Below are 15,793 nucleotides of genomic sequence, written 5' to 3'. Positions count from 1 at the left end.
ATTGTAATGGCTTTAAATTTACAGATCGTTTAGGAGGGTTTTTTTTTTTTTGTAAAAAGCCATAACTTTTATATCCATACTTTTCAGCAACATTTTTGTATAGTCAGTAATCAGTGTTGTTTTAAATAGGTTGTCAGTTCCTTTGAGTCATAAATGAAATGAAGAAATATGGATTGAGTATCTAGTATCCAAAATGCTTGGGACTGGAAGTGTTTCAGATTTTGGATTTGAGGGTATTTCCATACATTGACCCTGTATCCCTGGATTTGGCATCCACAGAGCCAATAATTTGTGTGCGTGCGCATGTGTGTGTGTATAGTAAAGGTAAAGGTTTCCCCTGACGTTAAGTCCAGTTGTGACCGACTCTGGGGGTTGGTGGTCATCTCTATTTCTAAGCCGAAGAGCCGGCATTGTCCGTAGACACCTCCAAAGTCATGTGGTCGGCATGACTGCATGGAGTGCCGTTACCTTCCCGCCGGAGAGGTACCTATTGATCTACTCACATTTGCATGTTTTCGAACTACAAGGTTGGCAGGAGCTGCGGCTAACAGCGGGCGCTCATTCTGCTCCCGGGGTTTGAACCTGGGACCTTTTGTTCCGCAATTTCAGCAGCTCAGTGCTTTAAAACACTGTGCCACCAGGGGCTCTGTATGTATGTATGTATGTATGTATGTATGTATGTGTGTATACACACACACACACACACACACACACACACACACACACACACATAAGCTGTTACCAGCCACATGTTGCTGTGGTGTTGTCTTAAGTGGGTTTGTGGAGGCAAGTGTGAATATTGTAATTATTCACCTTGATTAGCATTTAATGGGCTTGCAGCTTCAATACGTGGTTGTTTCCTCCCTGGGGGAATCCTTTGTTGGGAGGTGTTAGCTGGCTCTTGTTGTTTCCTGTCTGGAATACCCTTTTTTTCAGAGTGTTGTTTACTGTCCAGCTTGTAGAGTTTTTTTTTAATGCTAACTGCCAGATTTTCTTCATTTTGATGGTTCCCAGAAACCCAATAATAATAATAATAATAACGACTCGCTGTCGGCGCGCGGTGGCAATTGAAGCCCTGCCCACCTGGGTAACGTCACCAAGTTTCCCGGGGGGCCTCTGCACATGCGTGGTTAGTAATTTTTGGTTTTGGGAGGGTTTCTGAAATTTGGACCTAATTTTACAGGGATTTTGATGGAAAGACATAGATTGGATGACTATGTCTTTTATGACCAAATTTGGTGTGATTTGGTCCAGTGGTTTTGCTGTTTACTCCATGGGAATTATGCACATTACATTTATATATTTATATCTATCTATCTATCTATCTATCTATCTATACACACACACACACACACACACACACACACACACACACACACACAGAAAGACAGATATATTCCTAAAAATAAATATTGATTTTGTCATTTTATATAAGGGACATAATTTTACTATGCCATTCTATATAATGGGATTTGAGTACCCACAGATTTTGATATTTATGGTAGGCCCCAGAACCAAACTTTATCAGATATCAAGTGTATTAGATATTCATTAATGAGACATCTTAGAGATAGGGCCCAAGTCTAAACACAAAATCTATTTATGTTTTATATACAACTTATATACATAGCCTGCTGAAATTGTAGACACACACCATGTTAGGAGCCAATATTATTGATCCAGAAATCTAAGAATCAGGTGTTTCCCATCAGCCTCCTTACAATCGGGATGAGGTCTCATCCAAGGAGTTGCCCTGAAGATGCCAAGGTGGGCATCCAGATCCATCATGCTCTTGGCACATGCAGAAATGCTGGCAGAAATGTGTCTTGTCTTGTCAATACGTGCGACGTTTTCGTCAGTCTCATCAAAACTGGGGATGTGTCCAAACTGCGTAATTACCTGGTTCAGAAACTAATTAGTCTCGCAATGCAAATGTAGTAATCCTCATTTCACAACGAGGAGACTTTTGGAAGGAAGATTCGAGGGGACTCTTCATAAGCTAAAAGGCCAAGGAAATATTGGCTGGCGAGAACGCCGCCCAAGAAGATGGAGAAGGCCTTTGCCAAAAGTACAGAATGTTTGGATGGATGGATGGGAGAAAATCAGAGTTCTTTGGCAAATGAGCTGGAGGAGTTCACCAAACCTTTCTCACTGTGTTTTGGACACGATGATTAACAATGTGTTAAATTCTTCTCTGTGGATCTTTACTCTGATCTATTTGGGGCAGTAGTTACAGGGCACAGGTTTTGGATAGGCACAAATTCATTAAAAATCCCATTTAAAAATAGCTGTGGGTACAACCAGAACTTGTAGAGTTAACAGATTAGCATTTTATGATGAGCAGGGAAGATGTTGGTCATATCTGATGCCTTCCACACCAATTGGGCAGAGATATAGATCTCTCCACAGTGCCGAACCAATCCTAAGGGCGCTATCCAAGGTGCTAATGTACTTTATATTTTCTATTCCAGTTGTCTATTTTACATGTCTGTAATTTGGGGACATAGATAACCATGGCTGCTTCTCCAAAGAAAAATCCAGAGAAAATTCTCCGTCTCACTTCCACAGAAACCACTACATGACATAATATCGTGTCTTATGCTATAGCAAATTGATTCAATGACAATCCTTACAAGAAATAGCAAGGAAAGAAGGGAGAATAATATCAGCAATGATAGAAGATGGTTTCCATGCTAGTGGGATGGTAAATTTGCTCTGGGTTTTAGTTCAAACATTAAATAAGATATCCAAGGTTCTGGATCCTATCACCAAAGATAATCCCTTTAAAATAAATAAAACCAAAGTGGATTGATAGTTTTGTTGGTCTGGAGAACACAGGCTATGGCCACTACTTATTTCAATATTTGGCTCCAAAAGACAAGGACATTAAATACTGAACATTGGTAGATTTCCTCTATGTTTTCCTTGGTGACTCTTAACATTCTCCATCATGTACCAACAAAAGTTGTTACCTGTTTGTGCCATGTACACCCCTGGTTCATCGGCTGACCGTGGCCACTGGGTTTTCACTTTCTGATCCTCTTGTACACCATCACCTAAGAGAAAGAAATAGACACGAGGCAATGATCGTTCAGTGGAGTGAATAAAGAAAACAGAAATATGGTATCTTTCCAATAAGGACTCAGTTCTATGGGGTATATTTGTACTATATGAATCATGCTCCTAGCAGTGGCCTTCTATGTAATGCCAAAGGCTTTCATGGCTGGAATCACTGGGGTGTTTGTGTGGTTTACGGGCTGTCTGGCCATGTTCTAGAAGCATTTGCTCTTCATGTTTTTCCTGCCACCTCTGAAGATGCCAGCCACAGATGCAGGCGAAACGTCAGGAGGAAGTGCTGCTAGAACACAGCCATACAGACCGGAAACCACACGACACCCCAACTGCATTCTAGTAAAGGTAAAGATTTTGTACTGACATTAAATCCAGTTGTGACCGACTCTGGGGACTGGTGCTCATCTCCATTTCTAAGCCGAAGAGCCGGCATTGTCCATAGACACCTCTGAGGTCATGTAGCCGACATGACTGCATGGAGCGCCGTTACCTTCCCGCTGGAGCAGTACCTATTGATCTACTTACATTTGCATGTTTTCGAACTGCTAGGCTGGCAGAAGCTGGGGCTAACAGCGGGAGCTCACCCTGCTCCCCGGATTCAAACTGCCAACCTTTTGGTCAGCTAGTTCAGCAGGTTTAACCCACTGCACCATCGGGGGCTCTAACTGCATTCTACTCTGCTGAATTATTTTTCCCATGCTAAATAATAATAATAATAATAATAATAATAATAATAATAATAATAATAATATAAAAACTTTATTTATATACCACCCTATCTCCTCAAGGGACACAGGGTGGTTTCTAACATGATTAAAAAAATACAATACAATACATAATAAATAAAACTATACAACAATAAGAAATAATACAAATGAAAAACACAATGCATAGCATACAATCCAAAAATAAAAATAAAAACTGGTAACAAGATTCCCTTGATCGGCTACTTATAGGTTTTCCCCTGACACTAAATCTAGTCGTGTCCAAATCTGTAAATACATCTGCAATGCCATTGTCACACATGAAAACGTAAGAAGAAGCTGCCCACATATAATTCAAACCAGAAGAATTCACAAAAGCATCAGGGGTTCATAGGAGTTTCGTGCACACACAAAAATCTGTTTTATGTGCAAAAAACTGACATTTGAATGTGCAAAGATTGCAGAAGGATACCCAGAAGTAGAAAGCTACCCTAAATATTCATCCTCACATAGCAAGATGAAATATCCAAGGCTCACTTGATTTTCAACTCTTAGAAAAAGATGTGCTTTATTAGAGTAGGAAACCTGGGTCTGGATTTTACAAAATCCTTAAGTAGATGCATTGAATCAATTATTTAAGGGTAAACGCCGATGATTCAGTGGATCAAATCTAATGGAGACTAATGACAAGAATTGGGGTCCAATGCCTTTCTGGAAGGAAAAAAAAAACCCATGAATGCCAGTAATCATAGGCAGTGGTCAGGGATTGTGGGAAGCTTAGTTCAAAACCCGCACAATTCAAAGTTGCCCAACCTCATGCAAAGTGGATAAATGAACATATTATCCATACATTCATGATGCAGCGGTATCTCTACTGTATGGATTTTACTCTTTGGGTCCCTAATTCGTGTTGCACACTGTGGTTTGACTTTCCTCACCCGACTGCTGTGGACTTTTTTGTGGTTCAATCTTCTTTGCACGTCTCTCGCTGGAGGCAAAAGAGCCAGCGGAGCCTAATTTATGTACAGGGCAGTAGCAAGGGGATGGAGATCAGAGAGTTTCTCAGTTGAGGAGTGTCGCTCCTTGCATACTAATAGAAGCTGAACGAGGGGATTGGGGATAATACTGGGATTACTGGAGAGTATCAGTTGATCTGTCTGTCTGTTTCTTTCCCTAATCTGTCTGATCTATCTCTCTATCATACCTCTATTTCACTCTTGGAGAGGAAGAATAGCCTGCTCTCCATTTCTGATGGAGCAGGGATGTTGTCAGGGAGTCACGCTATGCAACAAAATTGGAATTTTTTTCTGTTCCTGATCTCAAAGTAATATTTCTTGTTTAACTGTGCAGTCCTTACTTTGAAAGTAGTTGCTCTACTCCAGAAACTTCGTTTTTGTGGCTGTCACAAACAAGGTTGAATTGGTTGAGACTCTTATAAGATACTCATTGAAAAACTAGAGCAAAATGTGCTAAATCAGGATGTCCCTTCCATGAAAACAAAGTTTTTGCTGTTTAATAAACTTTTTCCATGTCTTTATGATAGAAATTGGAAATTACATTTATAACCCAGGAACAAAAAAGCCCGGCTTGCTGTTGACCTATGCAGCCCCGAAAGACAGTTGCATCTGTCAGTTAGGGAAATTTAGATACGCTTTATGCGGGAGGCTAATTTAACTAATTTAAAACATCATAAAATTGCCAGCAAAACACGTGGAAAGGAATGAGGAAGTACAGCCACTAGTGGACAGTGAAGCAGTGAATCGTGAAGCTGGAAAAAAATGTTAAATGCCTCTGTGTCTGTCTATATATGTTGTTTGTCTGTTGGCATTGAATGTTTGCCATATATGTGTTCATTGTAATCCGCCCTGGGTCCCCTTCGGGGTGAGAAGGGCGGAATATAAATACTGTAAATAAATAAATAAATAAATAAATAAATAGTGTTATCAGTGTAAACAAACCCGGTGGCACAGCGGGTTAAACCGCTATTTGCATATAAGTCGAAACAGATACATTTTTAAAGTGTAACTCCATATGTATATGTATATGTATATGTATATGTATATGTATATGTATATATGGAGCCCCTGATGGAGCAGTATGTTAGAGCACTGAGCTGCTGAAATTGTGGACCGAAAGGTCACAGGTCCAAATCCAGAGAGAGGAGTGAGCTCCTGCTTTTAGCCCCAGCTTCTGCCAATCTACCAGTTCGAAAACATGCAAATGTGAGTAGATTAATAGATACTGCTCCGGTGGGATGGTAACAGTGCTCAATGCTGTCATGCCAGCCACATTACCTTGGAGGTGTCTACGGATAACGCCAGTTCCTCGGCTTAGAAATGGAAATGAGCACCAACCCCCAGAGTGGGACATGACTGAATTTAATGTCAGGGGAAAATCTTTAACTTTACCTAAACAAGCATCAGTTACAATGCTACACAGTGGCTCCTTGTCCCAATCTCTCAAGTCTCCTTTTACAGCAGCTGCTGCTTCCATTGGTGAGTCTCTGGCCAGTTGGACATGGGTATCTTATTCCGTGGCCGATCCAGAGCATTGAATCCCAGATCAGTCCTGGAATGATTTATATTGCCAGACTTTGGGTTGCTATGCAGGCATGATGGAGCCCTGACCTTTTTAGCAGCACAAAACCTGGTTGGCCACCTTTACTATCCCCTTCCATTATCATAGCATCAGCCACCAAACACAATATGGTTAGTGTTCATTGCTGGAGAGACATGCACAAGGAGCTGCAATGAAACTCAAGCATGAACCCATGAGCATGATGTGAAATATCTCTTGGATGAACCAATATTTTTGTCCAACTGTATTCCCAGACAAATCTGGCGGCACATGTCTGGACACAGACAGATTTACCAGCCAAAACTGGTCACAGGTGCATCTTAGGATAGAAATGGAGTAAAATGGGCCCAGTCATAAGAATAATATGGGAGATGGGAGAAGGAAAAGGAGGAAGAGCTGCCACTTTTTCTCCTTCCCTTCCCTTCTCTGATCAACCTTGCACCCCGATAATGTCAGCCTCAGCATTGAGCAATGGATACTAACCATATTGTGCCCAGTTAACTCCATTATGACAAGAACAGGAGGGGACAGTGACTGCCATCCCATGTCCCTGAGCTACCTGAACCCATGGAATATCAGATTACTGTGTAAACAGTTGTGGATGGTTCCACAGCCCAACTACTTACATAGACCCACATATTGGCTTCATATTCTTGGGGAACATTAATTAGAACCCATCACTTTTGTTAACACGGTTTGAAACTGCATCAGGCAGTCTTGGCCCACATTAACTCAAATTAGTGCTATATGTCATGCAGCTGCCATGGAGCTGATCCAGGATAATGGATCAGTGTAGATGTGCCCTCTGTTCACCTCTAGATTAGGTGCTGACCATCACAACATGGCAGCCAGAAGCAGGATCTTAATTGCCCCTTGGGTCCAAGATTTCTCAGATGATTAAGGTGGGAATGTCATGTTGTGGCTCAGCCTTTGCCTTTGTGTGATTCTGATGTGCCCTTGCATGACTCTGATGAAGATTCTGGGTTATATGTGCATAATGATGGGATTCAGGATGAATTTGAGGATGACTCTGATGCTGGGAATTATAGGAGCGTTCCAGCTGTGGGAAATGAAGAGAAGGGAGTTGTTCCCATGGGAATAAATCATGATGTTGTTTCTAACGAGGAATTTCAGGTGCAAGGAGTGGAAAGGGAGGATAGCACTTTGCCGCCTGATAATGAGCTCAGTGGCCTTGACTCTGGGGATCTCGATCAGGCTACGAGACTGGAATTTAGAGCCAATAAACAAGAAACAAGAGCCAATAAACAAGAGTTCAAAGGGCAAAGGGACGCCTTTATGTCATGCTTTTAAAACAGTCTGCTCACAGAGAGCTCTCTGTCAATGCAAATCCATTGCTTGATCTAGAAGCAAGTTTGCTTTCCTGTAATATCTCGTGGATATATTCTGTTTGCTGGGACTTTTGGCTTCCATGAAAAGGACCTTGTTCTATGCTCTATGTTCCTATGGACTTATTGCTTACAGTCTTGGTTTTTGTACCTATCTTTTGGAACTGATCTTTTACCCTTTTGTGAACTATCCTTTGCCTATTTTCTAAATAAACTACAAAAGACTACTTCCTGTGTGTGGCTTGGTGTCTTTAGCCAGGTGAAGCTAACCTGAGGTGCGACATGTCAGTCAACTGCTTCCTGGTCAACAGGGGAACAGATCCCTATTGATGGCAGCAGCTGCTTTCTGACAAGTTAGTATTATGGGGCCTTCATGGTCTACTTAAGGATTGTGAATACAAAACAGTCAGAAGTGCGAAACTCTCGATTATGCATTTGTAACTGTCCAACAGAACTCCGCCTGAGTTTTTCTTCTTTATTTCAAGCAATGAGGGAGAAATTGGATTAGTTCCCCTTTTGACTTAATTGTCGCTTCCTGACTTGACACGCCACCAGGCACACAATTAACCAGCGTTTGCATGACTTTGAATTTTCAAGAGCGCTTTCCCATCAACATCCACATCCATTAGGGGAAAGTGCTTCAAAAGTACCAATAATCGGAGAAAACAGCAACCAAAAAAGGAGAAAGATTAGGGGGAAATGCGTTTAGAGAAGAATACTATAAGGAAAAAAGCACTTACAGAAATGTTTTTAAAGAAAAACATGAGCTATAAAAATAAGCATGAAATACTACTTTTTGCAAATAGAGGTAGAAAAAAGAAAGCACAATACACTTGTTGGTGGAAACAGTGAGATCTTATTTTGGAGAATTTATGTATTTCACTTTAAAACAATCATACCCAGAAACAGTAGACTAATTGTAAGGCAATGAAAAGAAGATGGCAAATTGAAAATAATGACAGGTGCTAGTGTGAATCATATGATAAGGGCAAATAATGTTTTCCAAACCTAAATGCAATATCAAGACATCATTGGAAGCTGCATTGTAGGACTGGGCGGGGCTAATTGGAAAATGGGCGGGGCCAAAATCCCAGCATATAAAGCCTCTTACTGTGCTCACTGCCAACAACTTAACCCTAAAGTGCATCTACACCATGGAATTAGCATAGTTTGATACTACTTTAACAGCCATGGCTTAAGCCTCAAAGCTACAGAATCCTGGGAGTTCTAGTTTCATGAATCACCAGCACTCTTTAGCAGAGAAGGCTCATGACCTTGGAAAACTACAGCTCCCCACCTTTCTCCCCAAATTAGGACTCAAGAAAACTGGCAACTGAAAAGCACAATGCAGCTCAAAACTGTACAAAATACAGAACATTAAAATAGGATTAAACATATAACAACATTACAGTGATTTAGAACGGCACTTAAAAAGAAAATGCCATTAACAGATAAAAAGCTATTTATAAGTAACTGTTTGTATGAATAATGCTTCAACCGTATGCAGCTTTTTAAATGCTTTAGGCTGCTTTGTCTTCTGCATAAGGAGAAAGACGGGATATAAATCCAACCCAATCTGGGAAACATATCAGAATCCCCTGGAAGACCTATAAAATGATTAGAGAGGATTTTTCTCTAGGCATCTCTAGGTCTTCTAGTGTGACTCTATAGTAAATTTTTTGGCAGAAACATGACATTGTATTGCATGGAGGACCTAGAAAATGCCTAGAGACTATATTTCTCTAGGCATTTCTATGTCCTTTAGTGTGACTCTATGGTAAACTTTTAGCAGAAGCATACCATAGAATCACCCGAAGAACCTAGAAAATGCATGGGCAAACTTCAGCCCTTCAGGTCTTTTGGACTTCAACTCCCACAATTCCTAGCAGCCTACCTAATTAATGGCTGTTAGGAATTCTGGGAGTTGAAGTCCAAAACACTTGAAGGGCTGAAGTTTGCCCATGCCTGATGTAGATTCTCTAGTGTAACTCTATGTTAAACTTTTGGCAGCCACATACCATAGAATTACTTTGAGGACCAAGAAAATGCCTAGAGAGGACACTAAGATATCTCTTAGTCCTCTAGGATAACCCTATGGTCAACATTTAACAGAGACGTATCATAGAATAATCCGGAGAACCTAGAAAATGCTTAGAGAAGTGCACACTCTAGATTTCCTAGTGTGACCCTGTGGTCAGATTTTGACAGAAAGATATCATAGAACCATCTGGAGGACCTAGAAAATGCCTAGATTGGACGTCTTTGTTCAATGTGGACTGTACAACCATAGCTACCAATCTTACGGAGAAAGGGGTCGTGCTGTATATAAAATAAGAAATGAATAAATGTATTTTGGAAGTACAAGTGCTTTGCTAGTTCAAATGATAAAAGGAAAGAGCCCGGAGAGTGATGAACCAGACTCGTCATTGTGTCTTGGCCTGGCCTCCAGAGGCAATGATCGCAAGGCAGAAAGCAACGGGTTCAGTCTCCAATCCCTTGTGAGACGGCGGTTTCCTTGCGGCAGCGCTCCCCTTTCTGCCTCCTCCTCCTCCTCCCCTCTGCTGCCACCGCCCAACATGCACTTAACAGATTGCTACAGTGAGATGTCACAAATTTATGGCTCGGCTCACGAAAAATAACAAGAGATCCATCAAGGGCACTTTGCGTGAAATTAACAGGAATGTAGAGGAGCAGGACAAAGATGCACACTCAGCGGCAACGGCAGGAGGGAAGCAAGGAGGGGAAGGGAGGGCAGGGTTTGATTATTCCATTGCCCTACTTTCCCAACATCATATATATATATATATATATATATATATATATATATATATATCCCGTCTCCTCCAGAAATAACTGGTCTTTCAACTCAAGTAACTCACAGCAAGGCCCATCTTAGCAGGAATGGATCCATAAGGAGCTGTGCTAAGGAGAAGGTCTAAGTCAATGGTTCTCAACCTGTGGGTCCCCAGATGTTTTGGCCCTCAACTCCCAGAAATCCTAACAGCTGGTATACTGATTGAGATTTCTGGGAGTTGTAGGCCAAAACACCTGGGGACCCATAGGTTGAGAACCAATGGTCTAGGTCTTTCCACAAAAAGATGAGGATGAAGTTGACCCTGGAATACCAAACTAAATTTCATCCCAAGAAGAGTGTCCTTACTGTTGAATTTGGGACTGAGGACAGGTAGAAAAGTGGTCCTACTATGATCATATAGTCAAAGGAATGATATCAAGGATGGAAATAATTCATCCACGCAATATTGATATCATCATCCACATCCTCATCACTACCGCTATCACCATCATCACGATTATCACTGTCACAATATTGCGCCTCAGACTAGTTCACCTTGCTGTAGACACCAGGCTGCACACAGAAGATAGTCTTTTGTAATTTTATTGAGCAAAAGCAGAATATATATAGTATCAAAGCAGGCAGAAATATAGTTCCAAAAACAGTTGCAAAATAGAGTCAGTAAGTCCAATAATCCATAAACAAGAAGCAATAGTCCATTCCCAAAGATACACAAATCCAAAGGTTACCGGGATTCACGAACAAGAATATATCCAAAGCAGAAGTAGCATGAAGACATCGACCATCCACCCAGATGAAGCAAGAATTTGCTTTGACAAAGATTTGCCCTTCAACACACTGTTTTAAAAGCAACCCAAAAATGCATTCTTTTTCCCTTCGCTGGCCTCCCTTTTCCCAGCTAATCTAAGACTTCGCCGTGGCATTCCTTTCCATTGTAAACGATCAGCCCGAGAGAGCAACGGGCCTTCAGACTCCGCATTACCATTATCTTGCACCTGAACCTGAGACAGATCAAGCTCATTATTTCCCATGGGAATGTTTCCTTGGTTCTCATCCGTGACAGGCTGCATCTGGAATTCATCAACAGGCTGCACTTCTGAACCAGCCTGTGTCTGAATCCCATAATTCCCCACAGCATCATCCTGAAACTCATCATGAATCCCATCATCTGACATCTGCATCTGTAATCCAAAATCCCCTTCCTCATCTTCACTCTGGAACTACTGCTAAGTCACAATACTCACCATATTTATCACCATCATCACCACCACCATCATCACCATCATCATCACCAGTCTAGCTACATTATGAAGTGTTGCTGTTTGCCTTCAAATCACTTCCAACTACTGGCATCACTAAGGCAACCCTATCAGCAAGATTTCTTGGTCACAGTGGCTTTGCCCTTGCCTTCCTATGAGGCTGAGAGACTGTGACTCATCCAATAGGTCAAGGATGTCAAACTCATTTCATTAAGAGCCACATCGGTCTTATTTATGGTTGCCTTCAAAGGGCACTTGAAGCCACGGACAGGGAATCCCTGGATACAGAAAGCCAACTTTTACATAATTGTTGGTGCTCTTTGGTTTTTACCCAATTTGAGTCCCCAGATGGTACTGAATGACAACTTGCATCACTTTTGATTATCCACAAAGCAGACTGGAATAATGGGAATGGCAACCCAAGAGCACTTGTGGCTCTGAGGTTGAGGAAAGATCAGAGGACATTTCAAAGTTAGATATCATATCCACATGGCTTGTATTGAAATCCAAACCACATTATCCTGACTAAAGAGAACATATGGCAGCCTTCCAGGTGTTCCAGGATCACAACTCCCATTAGTCCTAGTCATGATGAGGAATACAGGAGTTGTAGTCAAGCATCTGGAAGGTCATACAGAATGATGCAGCCCATGGACCGTGAGTTTGACACATGTGCAATGTGTTCGAATCCTGATCTCCCAGTGTCATTGAGTTAAGCTGGAGAAAAAGCAAGGAGGCAGAAAGAGAAACTGGGATATAATAATAATAATAATAATAATAATAATAATAATAATAATAATAATAATAGCTGGAAATATGGGAGGCCAGAGGATCAATAGGGAATATCCCTGGAAATTGAATGCAGTTGAACAAAGAGTTATCTGGGAGAAGCTAGAGATTTCTCAAGGGATGTCTACGTAGGTCCTACAACTTCTGATAGAAGTTGACTATAGAATTGACGTGAAGGTCTTAACATTTTTCTAGGAATCTCTAGGTCCTCCAACTTCTAGAGAAAGTTGACTAGAGATATCTATAGAGATGTCCTCTTAGGTTAAAAATACCCCCTTTTTTAATTTACAGAGTTCCCGCACCCCTATGACTCCAGCGAAATTGCTTTGCTAGAGCAATAAAATCTACCAAGGATTGTTGCCATTCAGAAAAAATACAGGAGGAGCACTAGTGGAAAATGGTTGACTTTGGAGGCATTTGCCTCAGACTAACCTGATCAAATCCTATCCTGGCAGCCCTGCCCCATTTCCCTGGATGCACTTCCAGGAAACCACAACGTCTTCTGGCTTGGTTTACTCCAAATGGGATCGATGTGCAAATGGCCTGTCGCAGAATCTCACCCTCTGGCTAAACGGAGCAGGACTGTAAAGCCAGACCAGCTGCCTCCTTTAATGACCTCATAAACTCACTGGCGCAGAGGACAGCGGGGAGAAAAAAAAGAAGATTCTCCCTAGTAAAACTCTCCCATTAGGACTGTCCTTCTCTTCTCTGAAGCAACCAGAGAAGAATACATTCATCTGAGCAAAATGGGCAAAGGCAGGGAGTTAGGAAGAACAGCTAGATCTTAGGGCTTGGTCCCAAGTCACCAGTTTGTGAGGGGCCGGGCTGTGGCGCAGCTGGCTAGTAACCAGCTGCTATAAATCACTACTGACCGAGAGGTCATGAGTTCGAAGCCCGGGTCGGGTTAAGCCTCCGACCATTAATAGCCCCGGCTTGCTGTTGACCTATGCAGCCCCGAAAGACAGTTGCACCTGTCAATTAGGGAAATTTAGGGACGCTTGATGCGGGGAGGTTAATTTACAACACCATAAAACTGCCAGCAAAACACGAGGAAAGGAATGAGGAAGTACAGCCACTACTGGATGGTGAAGCAACAGCTCCCCCTGTGGCCGGAATCGTGAAGCTGGAAAAATGTTAAAAATGCCTCTGAGTCTGTCTAATGTATGTTGTTTGTCTGTTGGCATTGAATGTTTGCCATGTATGTGTTCATTGTAATCCGCACTGAGTCCCCTTCGGGGTGAGAAGGGCGGAATATAAATACTGTAAATAAATAAATAAATAAATCTCCAGTGAAGAGTCAAAAGCACAAAATATTGAGTTTTAGTAGTTAGCGGGCTCAGTTGTGAGCAACAAGAATGGGTTATATCCAAATCTTCAGCTCAGGTAAGGGGGGGAAGATGCTTGCTATGATTTGCAAGACTTCACTGATTTATTGATGCGACTTTCAAGGACTCTGTAGGACTTCCCTACATTTTTGTTAATTTCACTTCACTTCACTTTATTTCTTAATTAGTTGCTCTCCACCAGAGTGCTCCGAGCGACTTACAATTTAAAATATCATTCCACAATAGAAAACATTCATCATAAAAACATTCAACATAAAAACATTCAACCTAAAAACATTCAACAGTGACTATTTGGCAAATTAGATCTGATTTACTTAAATGCACAACCAAACAGCCAAGTCTTAATTTCCTTCTTCCCTTCCTTGTGAAGCCAGGGCTCACGTTCAGTCCCACTCTGCATCCACTTTCTGGCTGGAAACAAATATGGTTTCTGCAAGGGACCATATCTGCTTCATGTATCCGTGGTTTCAAGACCCACCATGGATACATGAAACCAATGAACCATATATTTGGACTATATTTGGGCTGGTATCACACTGGAGGACCCAGAGGTCCACATATGTTTCCAACGTTGTCCAATATTATTCTACGGGCTGGAAGACTACCACTGGAAGGCTTAGAAAGGTCCGCAAACACTTCTGCGGGAAATATTTTTGGAATATGGGTAAGTGATACTGTGGATATCGAGTTTGTGGATAATAATAATAACTTAATTTTTCTATCCCGCCTCTATCTCCCCGCAGGGACTTGGGGCGGCTTACACAGGGCCTAGCCCAAAGACAGATAATAAGCAAAATAAAATACTCGTGAAAACGCAACATCGTAAACATGACAAAATACATGAAGTCAAGAGAGCCAAATAAAGACATTTTTTATGATATCAGTAAAGAAAAACTAGTTATATTCTTGTCAAAGGCAGTAAGGATGGTCTTTGCAAAGAAGTGGAAGATGGAGCAGATACTGGACAGAGAAGATTGGTTAAAAAAAAAGAGGGAAATAAAAGATATGGACCAGCTAACATACTATTTGAAAAAAAAATACCGGTAAGGGTGTAAAGAAGACTGTCTGGTCGGTATTTGAAGAGTACATGAATTTAAATTACAATCCTTGAAGAATATAAGGAAAATAAAGATTTTCTTTTTAATCAAACGGGAGAGAATTAAAAAGAACTAGAACAAAAAAAAACATAACAGGAACAAGAGTTGAGCGGAAGTTCAAAAAACCCTTTTTTATTATTTTTTAATTATTATTACTTTTTGTATTGTCTCCATTTTTTTCTTTTCTCTTTCCTTCTATTTTTCTTAACTTTCCTATAAATATTGTTCTCCCTCTTTCGATGTATAAAATTTTCAAAATTGAAAATTTTCAATGAAAAATATTTTTTTTAAAAAAAAAAAGAGAGCCAAACTCCACAGTAGGCATTCAAACATAAATCCACAAGCACGAAAACGGGAACTTTTCCCCAAAGCAAACCCTTCAAAGAATAAAGGCAAAGACAGAAAACTTGAATCATGGACCTGAGAGCCGAGACGAGAGAGTCATCTTAATTTAAGCCCAACCAAGTACCCATGAGATCATGGCGAATGCACCTGGGCTTCAAAGTTCAAGGACTTCTCATCAATTTCAAAACATAGATTACACCAGACAGGAAATAATCAGGGCCAGGTAACACCTCTCAATGAAAGATTCCCTCAGGCGGCGACAGCCAGGCTTTGAAGCTGCAGGGCTATTCAATGCTAATGAAGGTGGCCAATTAAAAGATTAACACTTGCCTCCAACAGACAAGAGTTCTTTCTCCCACCCTGGACAGATATATATATACCCACTTGCCTGGTTTCCAACAGACCTCACAACCTTTGAGGATGCCTGCCACAAATGTGGGCGA

General features: G+C 41.2%; 1 protein-coding gene across 4 annotated transcripts in view; it reads right to left on the bottom strand.

Annotated features, from left to right (window-relative positions):
• Nucleotides 1-15,793, bottom strand: part of adgrb2 (adhesion G protein-coupled receptor B2) — a 222,398-nt gene that overhangs the window by 123,290 nt on the left and 83,315 nt on the right. For all 4 annotated transcript variants that reach the window (XM_062962755.1, XM_062962756.1, XM_062962757.1 and 1 more), the window contains exon 3: nt 2,973-3,056. In XM_062962755.1, the coding sequence (XP_062818825.1) occupies nt 2,973-3,056 (84 nt within the window). The remainder of the gene's footprint in view (nt 1-2,972; nt 3,057-15,793) is intronic.

The sequence above is a fragment of the Anolis carolinensis genome, unplaced genomic scaffold (genome assembly GCF_035594765.1).
Source record: "Anolis carolinensis isolate JA03-04 unplaced genomic scaffold, rAnoCar3.1.pri scaffold_10, whole genome shotgun sequence".
Taxonomy (NCBI): domain Eukaryota; kingdom Metazoa; phylum Chordata; class Lepidosauria; order Squamata; family Dactyloidae; genus Anolis; species Anolis carolinensis.
This window is presented reverse-complemented; position numbering and strand designations above follow the sequence as displayed.